General features: G+C 40.6%; 1 protein-coding gene across 1 annotated transcript; it reads right to left on the bottom strand.

The window, feature by feature from the left end:
- Positions 1–357: 357 nt before the first annotated feature.
- DHX33 (DEAH-box helicase 33) lies at positions 358–11,975 on the bottom strand. The gene is made up of 12 exons (XM_075264884.1): positions 11,678–11,975; positions 9,226–9,386; positions 8,394–8,621; positions 7,410–7,580; positions 6,644–6,829; positions 6,150–6,261; positions 5,149–5,308; positions 4,245–4,333; positions 3,175–3,302; positions 2,348–2,551; positions 1,704–1,790; positions 358–886 (listed from the first exon to the last, which is right to left on the bottom strand). Exons 1-12 carry the CDS (start codon positions 11,880–11,882, stop codon positions 578–580), a joined length of 2,040 nt encoding a protein of 679 aa, XP_075120985.1. The 5' UTR covers positions 11,883–11,975; the 3' UTR covers positions 358–577.
- Between the last annotated feature and the right edge of the window lie 747 nt (positions 11,976–12,722).

Here is a 12,722-nt window from a genome sequence, read left to right as displayed (position 1 = left end):
GGATTGCGGGTTCAATATTCTTTGTGAATATTACTGAACCACTGTAACAGGCAGGTTATCATCCTTCCTTTATCCATTATGCTCTACAAACCACACAAGGAAAACAGGGTCCCGTTCTTCATGGCCCATCCTGTTACATCATGCCCCATACAGAAATTATAGTCAGACTTATACTGTATAATTATTCTAGTATATAATCTCAGATAAGAAGGTAGTGGGATTACAGCTACTTATCCAAGTGAAGATTTAGAGAAGAGAGAATTAAGCAAAGCAAATTATTTGCAGACTTGCTCAATATTACATTTAGATTTCATAAAGTGAAATTTTTAAAGGTTGAGCTCAGCTACATAGCTCTGGACTATAGATTGTTTTTTAATGTGTGGAAGGTTTGTCAGGCAAGCATAATCATAATAGTAATGGAATAGCTGAATGTTAACCCTATAGAATTAGAATATAAAAACATCTGAATAACACTCTTATCCACATAAAGGCGTTCCAACTCCTATTGGAAGAGTTACAGAATCAAGTAGCGATAGACCACTATAGCAAAATCCTATTTAGCACAAAATGTTGCTTCTCAGGTCTTTGCAGATTTTAATTTTCTCCTGAAATATTCTGGCGCTGCCTCAAACAGCCACTCAGCATCCACAACACACAAGTCTCTCATATAGCACTTAGAAGTATGAAGAAGTTCATTATAGATTATACAGGCTGGCTTGCAGTGGAAAAGAATAGAGGAGGGATGTATAGACACGGGTTGGTGCGTCTCAACTGTGGTGTACGTTCCATCTGGTTGCAGCTCTGCTGCATTCATAAATAGGCCATGAGCTAAGCACTGTCGGATATTGCGCGTATCTGTTCTTGATGACTCTATTGGGATTGACATCTGTTGAAGTCAAAACAAAGTAACATTAGATGGAAACTGTAACAAGGCAGGGTGTGTATCTCATAAGACAAAGGTACTTTAAGTGAAAATCTGGCATTTATTTCTCATTAATATGAAGACCATAAGATTCACCCAGTGAGTGACAGAAGCTATAGAACGTTATGAGCTGCCGTCAGATACTCCTCTCAACCAATCAGCATCACTAGCAATGTTTGTCCACGATGCGGATCGGCTGACAGAGAGGACTCTTGAAATATTTCTCCCAAGTGTCTTTTTAAAGTTGGTTGGCAGGTACATTATGAAGCTCCCACTTCCCCCAAACCAAGGTTCTGGCAGCAAGATCTTACCACTCACTAATTTAACCATATATAGTCTGCGCTTGATTACAGAACTTCTATCTCATAACCAAGGTGATTTTAGGGAATCTGTGACCAGGTTTATGCCACTCCATCTGAAGTTTAAAAGGGACACACATTACCTTGCTGTGTCCTTTAGTGGATATATACTGCAGTAGGTTCCTCTCCAATAATCATGTGTTGCGAGCTCCCCTTGCTTATTATTGACAGGTTTATCCCTATGCACAGTATAGGAAGAAAGCTATCAATCATAATAAGAAGGAGCCCACTGCTTGTGAGTCACACAGAATTCAACTGCAGCAGATATAGTCGTTTTCATACAATTGCTGTGTAACACACCTAGTGAATGACACAGCCCTGAAATCACAAACTTTTTCACTACTTTATGCTGAGGAGCATAAACCAGGTGCCAAATTTTCTTAAATAGAAGTTGTAAAATAAATTAGCAAGAAGAACAGTACCTTGATACAAATGTCTCTTAGCTGAGCACGAACCTCTGACACCAGCATCATATTTCTGCCATTAATAAAATTTTCTCTGCACCATTCCTGTAATAAAATTGTCAGTTTTAAATATATATCTTTAATACACATTCCAGATGAATATTCAGAAGCAGGAGTTATGTGCATGTATTGAGCAATAACTATTTCCTGACCACAATGTAACTTCTAAGTTGCATTTTGCAGCTGTTACTGCCACTTTAAGAGCTAATCTAAGGTCTGATCACATTATGTTTTTAGCATCCATTTTGTGGATTCTTTTAACAAATGCAAAAATAAAATGCTAAAAATGGATTGCATTTACCTAGGCTCAAAGCTTTTTTTGAACGTTACAAGCTGACATACGTTTTCCTCCAGGTGCAAAGCCCAGTGGCTGCAGGGCTATGAAGAGTGATGCGAGTAACACCACTCTTCAAAAATCTGCCCTAATATCTTTAAATATGTTGTGTGAACAATACTTAATTAGACTGCTGTTTTCAGAGCGATTTCCTATGACATTTACTCATGTTGTGTGTTGAGTGCTGATAGAATAGGCAGAGTATTTGGTTCAGGATATGGTGCAAATGTTTTGATAAATGTAATATCAATAGCACAGTTGAACTTGCCTTATTTTTACCCAAGTTTTTGAATGCTCGGTAGATGTTGAGTAAGGTGATATGATCTCCCTCACTAGAAATAAACTTCTTGCGTGCTGCTTGCACTTCATCCCGTTTGGCAGGTGGATTGTGAAGAACACTGTCGACAGACAACAGTGCCACAATTGTCAGGATTTCCTCTGTGCAGTGAAATTTTGGAGAAATTAGAATAGTCTGAAAAGAAAAAAAAAGTGGTATGTTAAAGCCTAAGCCAATAATGTTAAGAGTAATCATTATTTATCATGCTTACTTATATAGCGACATCATATTCCGCAGCACTTTACAGACATTGACAGTCCCATATAGGGCTCACAATCTAAATTCCCTATCAGTATGTCTTTTGAGGTGTCATTACATCTATGGTATCAAATACACATCGTTTCCATCAGTGTAAAATCTGCTCCATCTGTAATTATCATTCCTGCTTCTAAATATTTTGACTGCAATTAGTGGCGGAAGCTATGATCATACAGTTTTGATCACCTGAACACTATGTTCACAATAGTCAGGATCTCCTCTGTGCAATGAAATGTGGAACCTGATCAAGGGCCTCAATCGCAGATTCCATCATCTTGGACAGGAAGAAAAAAGCAACATGTAGTACTATTCTTCCCATCAAAATGATGGACACCATGATAATTCACTGTACTTCAACAGGGTCTGTGACACACGGCATTTGGCACTTCATGTTTTGCATTTTCAATTAAAACCATGACACAATGTGAAAGGAGCCTTTGAAAAAATGTGGATGTCCATTCCATGGCATCTTGATACTCCATGAAAATAAATAAAATTACCTTTGCAAATTTAGGCTCCAAAGGAAAAGAAGCCATTTTCTTCCCTAATGGTGTAAGAATTATCTGGTCCTCCTTCTTTTCCACTGCACCAAGCAGATCCAACTGCTCCATAGCAGACCTTATAGAATCTGAAAAATAAGGTTACAGGATAAGGGTTTTTTTGTCTATTTTTTACTTCCAATACATAGCTAGCTCTTTAAGTTGTATAGATGACCATGGAAGATAGCATCGTATATATTCCTTAAAATGGAGTATGCCAAAATTTTCTTTGCTAACGTTGTACAGAATGCAACAGAAGAACAATAAATGACTTGTGTACTTCTTCCACTCTGCTGACTGTCAGATGTTTCAGGAGATGAGCCCCCACCAATCAACTACAGATGGCCTACTCGTAAACACACCATTAGAGATGAGCGAGTACTGTTCTAAACTCCCGTTTCGAATAGCACGCACCCATAGGAATGAATGGACGCAGCCGGCACGCAGGGGGTTAAGCAGCCGGCAAAGTCTGCATGCTGGCCGCTTCCATTCATTCCTATGGGTGCGTGCTATTCGAAACGGCCGTTTCGAATAGTACTCACTCATCTCTACACACCAGCAATACTAGAGTCCTAGAAAGTACCCATGTGGCATCCAATAGCAACAAAGCGCTGCGGGAAAAAACGCAGCGGCAACGAATTGAGGTTCTTACCACAGTACTTTAGATAGAAAGTTTGCAGAGATTTCCTCTGCGGGCTTTCAGTTTCAATTACACCTATGGAGAAACCGTCGGCATTCCTTAGGTATAATTGACATGTTGCGATATACATAACTGTGCTGGTTATAGAAATTGCGGTGTATCCGCAGCACGGTTTTTACTGCAAAGTCTGCATGAGATTCACTAGAATCCCATCCACTTTGCCCTGACTGTAAAACACTGCAATCTTTCCTGCAGCGTTTCCACCACGTGGGGCCAGGACTGAAACTTATCTTAGATAAGGTTTTCAAAGCCAAAGATGCAAGACCAAACTAAACTACAAATGTAATTTATTTACTCCTCTTAGATTAGATCTTGTAGAATGAGCTCATACCTGGTGAGGGTTTTGACACAAAATCAAATGTGAGGATGTTAGGAACTCTCAAGACAAGAAGCTGCAGCACCACACTGGCCAGATTACACCTGTAGGAAACATTTTTAAGACACACTTCATTTATAATTAATCCTTTTCATAGTTTTAAGAACACGCTTTTACATATAACATTCTATGGTTACTTAATATGAATATAGTATAATGGCTGTATAATTATATCTATTTTAATAATACGCATCCAGACTGAAACCCATACAGAAATATTAAAGATCTTTTTAATAAACAATTCCTCTGGCAGGCAAGTTAGGATTACCGTAATTTAAAACTGCTTTGCATAGGGATATGGGCAATTTATTTGTATAATGTTAAAGGGGTCATTTGTGTAGTTCACATCGGTGCAGATCCAACGATAACCACACAAATACCAAAACACACCTAAAATTCCCACTACATAAAACTTGCATCTTTTAACTCAACTCCATATTAAGAAACAATAGATCTGGAAGAAGCTGTCTGGATCGGTAAAGTGCCCATTTCTATAATATATCTATTTAACATAACTTAAGAAACATAAATTTTTATTGATTTATTGTGATCAGCTTTAGCTTTGAATAAAAACATCATTGACACCAATTGCTTTTCCTTAAAGAGGACCTTTCACCGATTTGGGCACAGGCAGTTCTATATACTGCTTGAAAACTGACAGTGCGCTGAATTCAGCACACTGTCGGCTTTCCCGATCTGTGCCCCGGGTAAAGAGCTATCGGTCCCGGTACCGTAGCTCTTTACAGTCAGAAGGGTGTTCCTGACAGTCAGTCAGGGACGCCCTTCTAGCAGTGTATAGAACTGCCTGTGCCCGAATCGGTGAAAGGTCCTCTTTAATTTTAAAACCTCTACAACTTACCTTTGTATCTCTGGCACAGTCATTTTCTCAAGCTTCTCAAACTCTTCTTCAGTGTAGAGTCTGTAGCATATGCCACTATCTTCTCTACCTGCTCTACCAGTTCTTTGCCAGGCCTGGGCCTTGGATACCCGCTGCACTGCTAGAACCTCAAGACCACTTTCTACGGGAACAAATGCAATTCATTTAGGTCAGAACATAAACTGATTAAAAAAAATAAATAAATTTTGACTCCTTGTTTTCCAAACTCCCTAACTTTGTACCTTTCGTTCACAGAGTGTGGGATGTAATGTTTGTGGGGTATATTGTACTTTGGAAGGGTACCATTTAATATTCCATTCATTGGAAGCTGGTGAAAAATTCAGAATGGGGTGGAATTGGAAATATATATCAATAGTACCCCGTCCTACCATCAAGGGTGGGGGAATTGTGGTTTTTACCGCATCTTCTCATAACCAATGAGTTTCCTCTCATTCCTCCTGATGAGTAGGTCCGAAATAGGGCTATGAAACGCGTAGAGGAGCAGGTTAATTAAGGTGGCAGGGTGAATGCTTTATTGGAGCATGCAGCAGCGAGTGGACTGAAGGGATTTGTTCACATTTGCCTTCTCGCCTAATCCTTGCCACTATGTCAGTTGCTTATGGGAATTCAGGCCTCTGATAGTGTGAGACTCCATGATAATATCTGGGGGGTCAGTTATTTAGACAGTGTAAATAGGGAACTGGAAAGTCTGTAAATTTGGGGTATTTAGGTATTTTACCACAGACGTACCGCCAATAGCCCTGTCCCCAATACACAGTCAATTGTGACTAAATTTATCTATTTTTGAATCCTTTTAATCGTATTTATTAAAAGTTATGTTTTAGTTACTCTTTCAGTGATTGTGGTTAGAGACATGACAGGTTCTACCTGGGATTGCAGCATATCTGTTGTTAGAAACATAGATCATGTAAATTTGCACACATCAGCATGCTACTATTGAAAAAAAAACAAAAGACACATACCAGGGTTATATTTCTTTGCTTTTACCATGCCTGTATCTACTACATATTTTATTCCTGTTATGGTGATGGAAGTTTCAGCAATATTAGTTGAAAGAATAACCTTGCGATGATCCTGAAAAACAAACAAGTTATGCTTCTTTTGATGTTCTCAGGGACAGTGTTGATAAAGTTAAGCATGCTCTCACACTTTGGAACAAATCTTCTTTAACAATTTTAAACTTACCTAAACATATTTAAAGAGGTCATGAAAGAGTTGATATTGATGGCCTATCCTCAATATCAGATTGGTGAGGATCCAGCAGGCCTATCCTCAGGACAGGCCATCAATACCAACTCTATGACAAACTTTAAGAATGAAAAAGGAATGCTTGTGCAGACTTCAGTGTGCATTCACTGTACACAGATGCACTGCATATGAGCAATTGAAGGAAGCTGCCTGAGATCCAAATTCTGGGGACACTGATGTAGCAAAGAGCTCTGGGTGACAGACTTACCTTTGGGGCGTTTTGGAAAACACGGAGCTGTTGGGAATGTGGCAGAGAAGCATAAAGGGGCATTACAGTCATCTGGGGACAGCCATCTGGGAGGTGCTTTGCTATGTCTCTGCATGTCTTTGTCATTGCTTCAATTTCTTCCTGACCAGTTAGGAACACTAGTATGTCATGAGACGGTGGTGCCTCCTACAGGAACAAAAAAAATAAATAAATACATGCACTACAGTAAAACCAGAACACTTGAGAGTGAATGAGATTGCTGTTTCTCAAATAATATTTACAAAGAGAGCATTTAATACAGAAACTGCCTGCACTTGGATCCCTGACACAGTATATGTGTAAGTAGCCCTGAGCATGCAAGATCATTAGTATTCGACAGTACTGAGATAAAGGCATTTCATACATAGCTTAATTTATCTTCCTTTCATTCTGGAATACCATGAAAGAAGATCATATTCCAAGGCCTGGTTCATATCACCAATCGGGCCATTCCGTTCCCCTATCTACATGAAATATGCAGAGAGAAAACTCCTGTAAGCAGCACTTTTCTCTCCATATTTTTTGCGCGGAAACCACACGGATCCCATTATAGTCTATGGGTCCTTGGATTTCCTTAGGAAACCTCTTTTTTTTTTTTATGCGGATAGGTTTCCATTCGGGGGGGCCCAAGCAGTGTCCCTGAATGGAAAACCAAACGCAGATGTGAACCAGGCCTTAGTTAAACACTTCACATGAAGAATTCAGACGCTTTGCATCCTCACATTACCTGATGGATCTGGAAAACTGTAACCAAAGCAGCTTGTAGATAATCACTTTGAGGCTGCTTAGTATAGAAAACCTGGATAGGATGCTGTCTGCCTTCCAAGTAAAGAACTGGGGCTCCATGGAAATACTGAGAGAAGAGGTCCACATCCATTGTAGCTGACATAATAATAACCTGGTAAAAGAGCGGGGAAATACATTGGGTTGCATACCTTAAACATTGTAATTCAGCATGGTGTAAAAAAAAACATGCTACTGTTTGAGCAATATTTGTGGGAATTTGGAACGAAAAAAAGAAAAACCCACCAACATCTAGGCTCCCAATGAGTTCCACATCACAGGGAAAAAAAAAAAAAAAAAAGACATGCCAGCTAATCTACATCATGAGGATCTACTGCGGTATAAATTGTTAGTCTCTTTATCTAATAGGACCCTGGTATCAGAATTGTAATTGATGCTACTTGTAATTAAAAAAATAAATTAAAAAAACAATATCATATAATCGCATATTTCATATCAAAGGGAGGCTTATTGTTTCCAAAATGTCTCCCAAACCTAAAACGTATACCTTTGCCGGTTTGTGGCCGAAAAGTACTACCAAGATATGGACATAGTGAGTATTAAAACAGAATTAAAGTGGAATGGCTTGAAATTTTCTCTAAAGAATCTTTTTCTGGAAATGCAAATCAACCTGACAGCGGCCCCAATTTGCCTATAGGCAGCTGTAATTTCTGCTACTTTACCTGAAAATAACATTTACAGCCTACAACTGTCTGTAGGCAAGTCTGACAGATTGGGCCGACCCAATTTTTCAGAATTCACATGTTGATTTGTATATACATAAAAGAAGATTATTTCTGCATTGATTAGCCTTTTTCTGGTCACAAAGGCATGGTTTCTGCTCCTATTAAAAGCCCCTACACGGCTCTATAATTGGTTTGGAGTCATTTTGGACCTGACAGACTTTTAGATAGTTTCTTGTGCTTACCTTTAATGGTAGCTTCCCAAGCTCCTTTCTTTTTTTTTGTGCAGTTTTGACAACGCCGAACAGCACGTCAGTGTGCACTGTCCTCTCATGAGCCTCATCCAGTATGACTACGCTATACCTGCGTAGAAGTGGGTCTCCAATTGCTTCACGAAGCAGCATACCATCAGTAAGGAATTTTATTTTGGTCTCATCTGATGTAACATCTTCAAAACGTACCGTGTAACCCACCTGCCGATACAAACACAGAAGTATCTAAATTAAGAGAAGTAAAATCTCCTCACCTTAGGCCTAGTTCACATCTATGTTCGGGCCATTCTGTTCCCCTCTCCGCATGAAAAAAAGCCCTGCAAAAGCACTTTTCTCTCTGCATTTTTTCTGCGGAAACCACATAGAACCCATTATAGTCTATGGGATCCGCATGTTTCCTAAGGTAACCGCTTTTTTACGTGGATTAGATTTTTGTTCTGGGAGTCCCCAAGCGACTCTCCAAACGGAAACCTATGCGCAGATGTGAACCGGGCCTTAGGCTGTTGTGAAGTGACAGGTCAGTTGAATATAAGTGACTGAAGTCTGTGTACATCTTGAACCTTAAAGCTCAAACCTGTAAAAATATACAGGTTTAATACTTGCTACCAACTGAATTAATAGTAATTTTTTTGCTCATACCCCGTTGTAAATCCAAACCTTACACTCCCCCACCAATCTGCAAATGATCCTCTATTCATAACTTACCAAGACTATACAAAATAAACCTTGCAATTCCATACTAAATTATATTAGACTTCCCCTTTTGACATTAACCGCCACCAGCAATATAAATGCAGTTGCCTACCAGTTTACTGAGCTCAGTCTTTTTCTCTTCCGATATTCTTGTCGCCAGAGATATAGCAGCGACTCTGCGAGGCTGGGTCACACCAATGATGCCCTGTCGCCCTATGCTGGCTTCATATAGGTACTGTGGAATCTGAGTTGTCTTTCCAGAACCAGTTTCCCCTTTAACATAAAGACATAAATAGTTTCCATTACACTTGGACATACCAAAAATAACACCCAGGCATAGAAAGAGATACACAGGCATAGAAAGATACAGATGTATACAGAATATGCTACAAACACAACAACCAACAGTGCTGGTGCTCAATGCCAGATTTGCTCACATTTTATATATCACAGACAGGATATGGTAGAATTTGTCAATGATTTTTCCAGCACGTGGTCAATAAACTTACATTTAAAGGGTTTGTTCGCATAGGATAATTCCCTTTCCCATTGCTGAGTACTCCCAATAAAGCATACGGACAACCTTTCCTGCAGTTTTCTCCCTTGTCACTTAATTCTGTGTTCATACATTGCAGTTTTCAGTATTTTCCATCAAGGATTTATGTTTTGGAATAATATACAAAATGGAATAATATACAAACAAAATTCTATTTCATTTGACTGATTTTAGCAAAGGTGCGGAGTTCTGCACTGCAGTTGCAGCTTTGTAAGCATTCATCTTGAGTTTTATTAGTGTTCATGTTCCATATATTTAAATGATGTCCTGGCATACACATGTAATGGAAATAAGAAAGCACTATGTCATAATTAAAACTGCACAGTAAACTCCAGGGTGTTCTCTGAGAATCAGAAGTGTGCTTCATGAAGTGGTTTATTAGGGTGATCATGCCCCAGTACACCCAAGCTGCACTTCTGTAATACAGTAGGTGACCACACTGGGACGTGGCGCTCTAGCAGGTCACCACCAGATGCTGGGCTAGTTACTAAATGCCCCCTCCTCATGGCAAATACAGTGCCAGCTGTTACCAGACTTTAGCAACCTATGCATATAAAGTACCTGGGTATTCTTTATGCTAGTGTGGGCACCTTCTAGGTACTAGGCTCACACAGTCCACCATGAAGAGATATTGGTGTGTGGTCACCTACATGAGGAGATATTCACTACACTCATAGAGACCACCTACACAAGGAGATATAGGACTGAGCTCATACATGACAATCCACCTACATGAGGAGATATAGGACTGGGTTCATACATGACAATCCACCTACATGAGGAGATATAGGACTGAGCTCATACATGGCTATCCACCTACATGAGGAGATATTCACTACACTCATAGAGATCACCTACACAAGGAGATATAGGACTGAGCTCATACATGACAATCCACCTACATGAGGAGATATAGGACTGGGTTCATACATGACAATCCACCTACATGAGGAGATATAGGACTGAGCTCATACATGGCTATCCACCTACACAGGAGATATAGGACTGAGCTCATACATGACCATCCACCTACATGAGGAGATATAGGACTGAGCTCATACATGACCATCCACCTACATGAGGAGATATAGGACTGAGCTCATACATGGCTATCCACCTACATGAGGAGATATTCACTACACTCATAGAGACCACCTACACAAGGAGATATAGGACTGAGCTCATACATGACCATCCACCTACACAGGAGATATAGGACTGAGCTCATACATGACCATCCACCTACACAGGAGATATAGGACTGAGCTCATACATGGCTATCCACCTACATGAGGAGATATTCACTACACTCATAGAGACCACCTACACAAGGAGATATAGGACTGAGCTCATACATGACCATCCACCTACACAGGAGATATAGGACTGAGCTCATACATGACAATCCACCTACATGAGGAGATATAGGACTGAGCTCATACATGGCTATCCACCTACACAGGAGATATAGGACTGAGCTCATACATGACCATCCACCTACATGAGGAGATATAGGACTGAGCTCATACATGACCATCCACCTACATGAGGAGATATAGGACTGAGCTCATACATGGCTATCCACCTACATGAGGAGATATTCACTACACTCATAGAGACCACCTACACAAGGAGATATAGGACTGAGCTCATACATGACCATCCACCTACACAGGAGATATAGGACTGAGCTCATACATGGCTATCCACCTACATGAGGAGATATTCACTACACTCATAGAGACCACCTACACAAGGAGATATAGGACTGAGCTCATACATGACCATCCACCTACACAGGAGATATAGGACTGAGCTCATACATGGCTATCCACCTACATGAGGAGATATTCACTACACTCATAGAGACCACCTACACAGGAGATATAGGACTGAGCTCATACATGACCATCCACCTACATGAGGACATAGTGCAGAGAAGCCGCTGCGCAGGCTGTACACATCTGTAAACAAGGCCCTGACCACGGAGCAGCTTCAGCCAACTCACCGATGATGACAGCGCTCTCCAGCTGCCGGAGCTGTCCTATGAGCTGTGCCCGGGCCTGGTAGATGGGCAGACCACGTCTCTGCTGCTCTATAGGCACCGGCTGCTTCCTGGGCCCGGGCTGCATGGCTCCTTTCCACTTGTGATTGGAATGAAGGGAGCCGGGCTTGAACTTCTTGGCCGGCGGGTGATAGGAGTCTTGAGACATAGTATTATGTACTGGTATAGCCGCTGCTTAATCGGTGCGACACCAGCCGTGCCCCCGGGAAATGCAGAGGCAACCCGGGGTGACCATACCGAGCCTCCGCTCACCAGCACACGTGCTTCCGCCGACTAACCATGCAATGACCGACTAGGCCGCTAGAGGGCGTTCAGCATCCTCACACTCACTACTCAAGTATTCTTAGTACTTTGTGGGACAAGGGGGTAAGTGCAGGTAGACCAGAAAGCTCCCGAAATATCCATCACTTCAGCAGATTTTGTAACTATTTACTAGATGTCATAGACCCAGGATTATTTGATTGACATTCATATGTGCAGATGTTGCTACATGGCTAATACAGACACCAGACAGATCTAGTTGTATATGTCCAATCACCACAGTGAGAAAGATCTGTTATTCCTTTATGCAGCTATCTGGAGTAGAAAAGTCACATAGTTCAGGTTTGTGCCATTGTAAATTACTGCCATATTTTCACCACCCAGGTCACTAGGAGTTGTATTTCTGCCAGAAATGATCACTGACATCTACACCAGCTAGGAGCATTGTGGCATCATAATGTGGCGGCTCTTTCCCTGGCACTGGGGCTATGAAGACTGGCGTTGAATACGAAAGTCATCATAAGTATCTCCAATGTATAAACAAAATGATGTGTTCGTATTGTTATAGTCATGTATATAAAGCCTAAGGCTCCGCTAAAAAATAAATGCATAATTTAACATGCCACCCCAAGGTATTAGTTTAAAGGCGTTTTCATGGTAAAAATATTGATGACCTATCCTAAGTAAAGGTTTTCTATATCAGATTAGATCTCACCTTGCATCCCTA

Source organism: Leptodactylus fuscus, chromosome 2, assembly GCF_031893055.1.
Source record: "Leptodactylus fuscus isolate aLepFus1 chromosome 2, aLepFus1.hap2, whole genome shotgun sequence".
NCBI classification, from domain to species: domain Eukaryota; kingdom Metazoa; phylum Chordata; class Amphibia; order Anura; family Leptodactylidae; genus Leptodactylus; species Leptodactylus fuscus.
The sequence above is the reverse complement of the archived record's forward strand: the minus strand, read 5'-3'. Positions and strand labels throughout refer to the sequence as shown.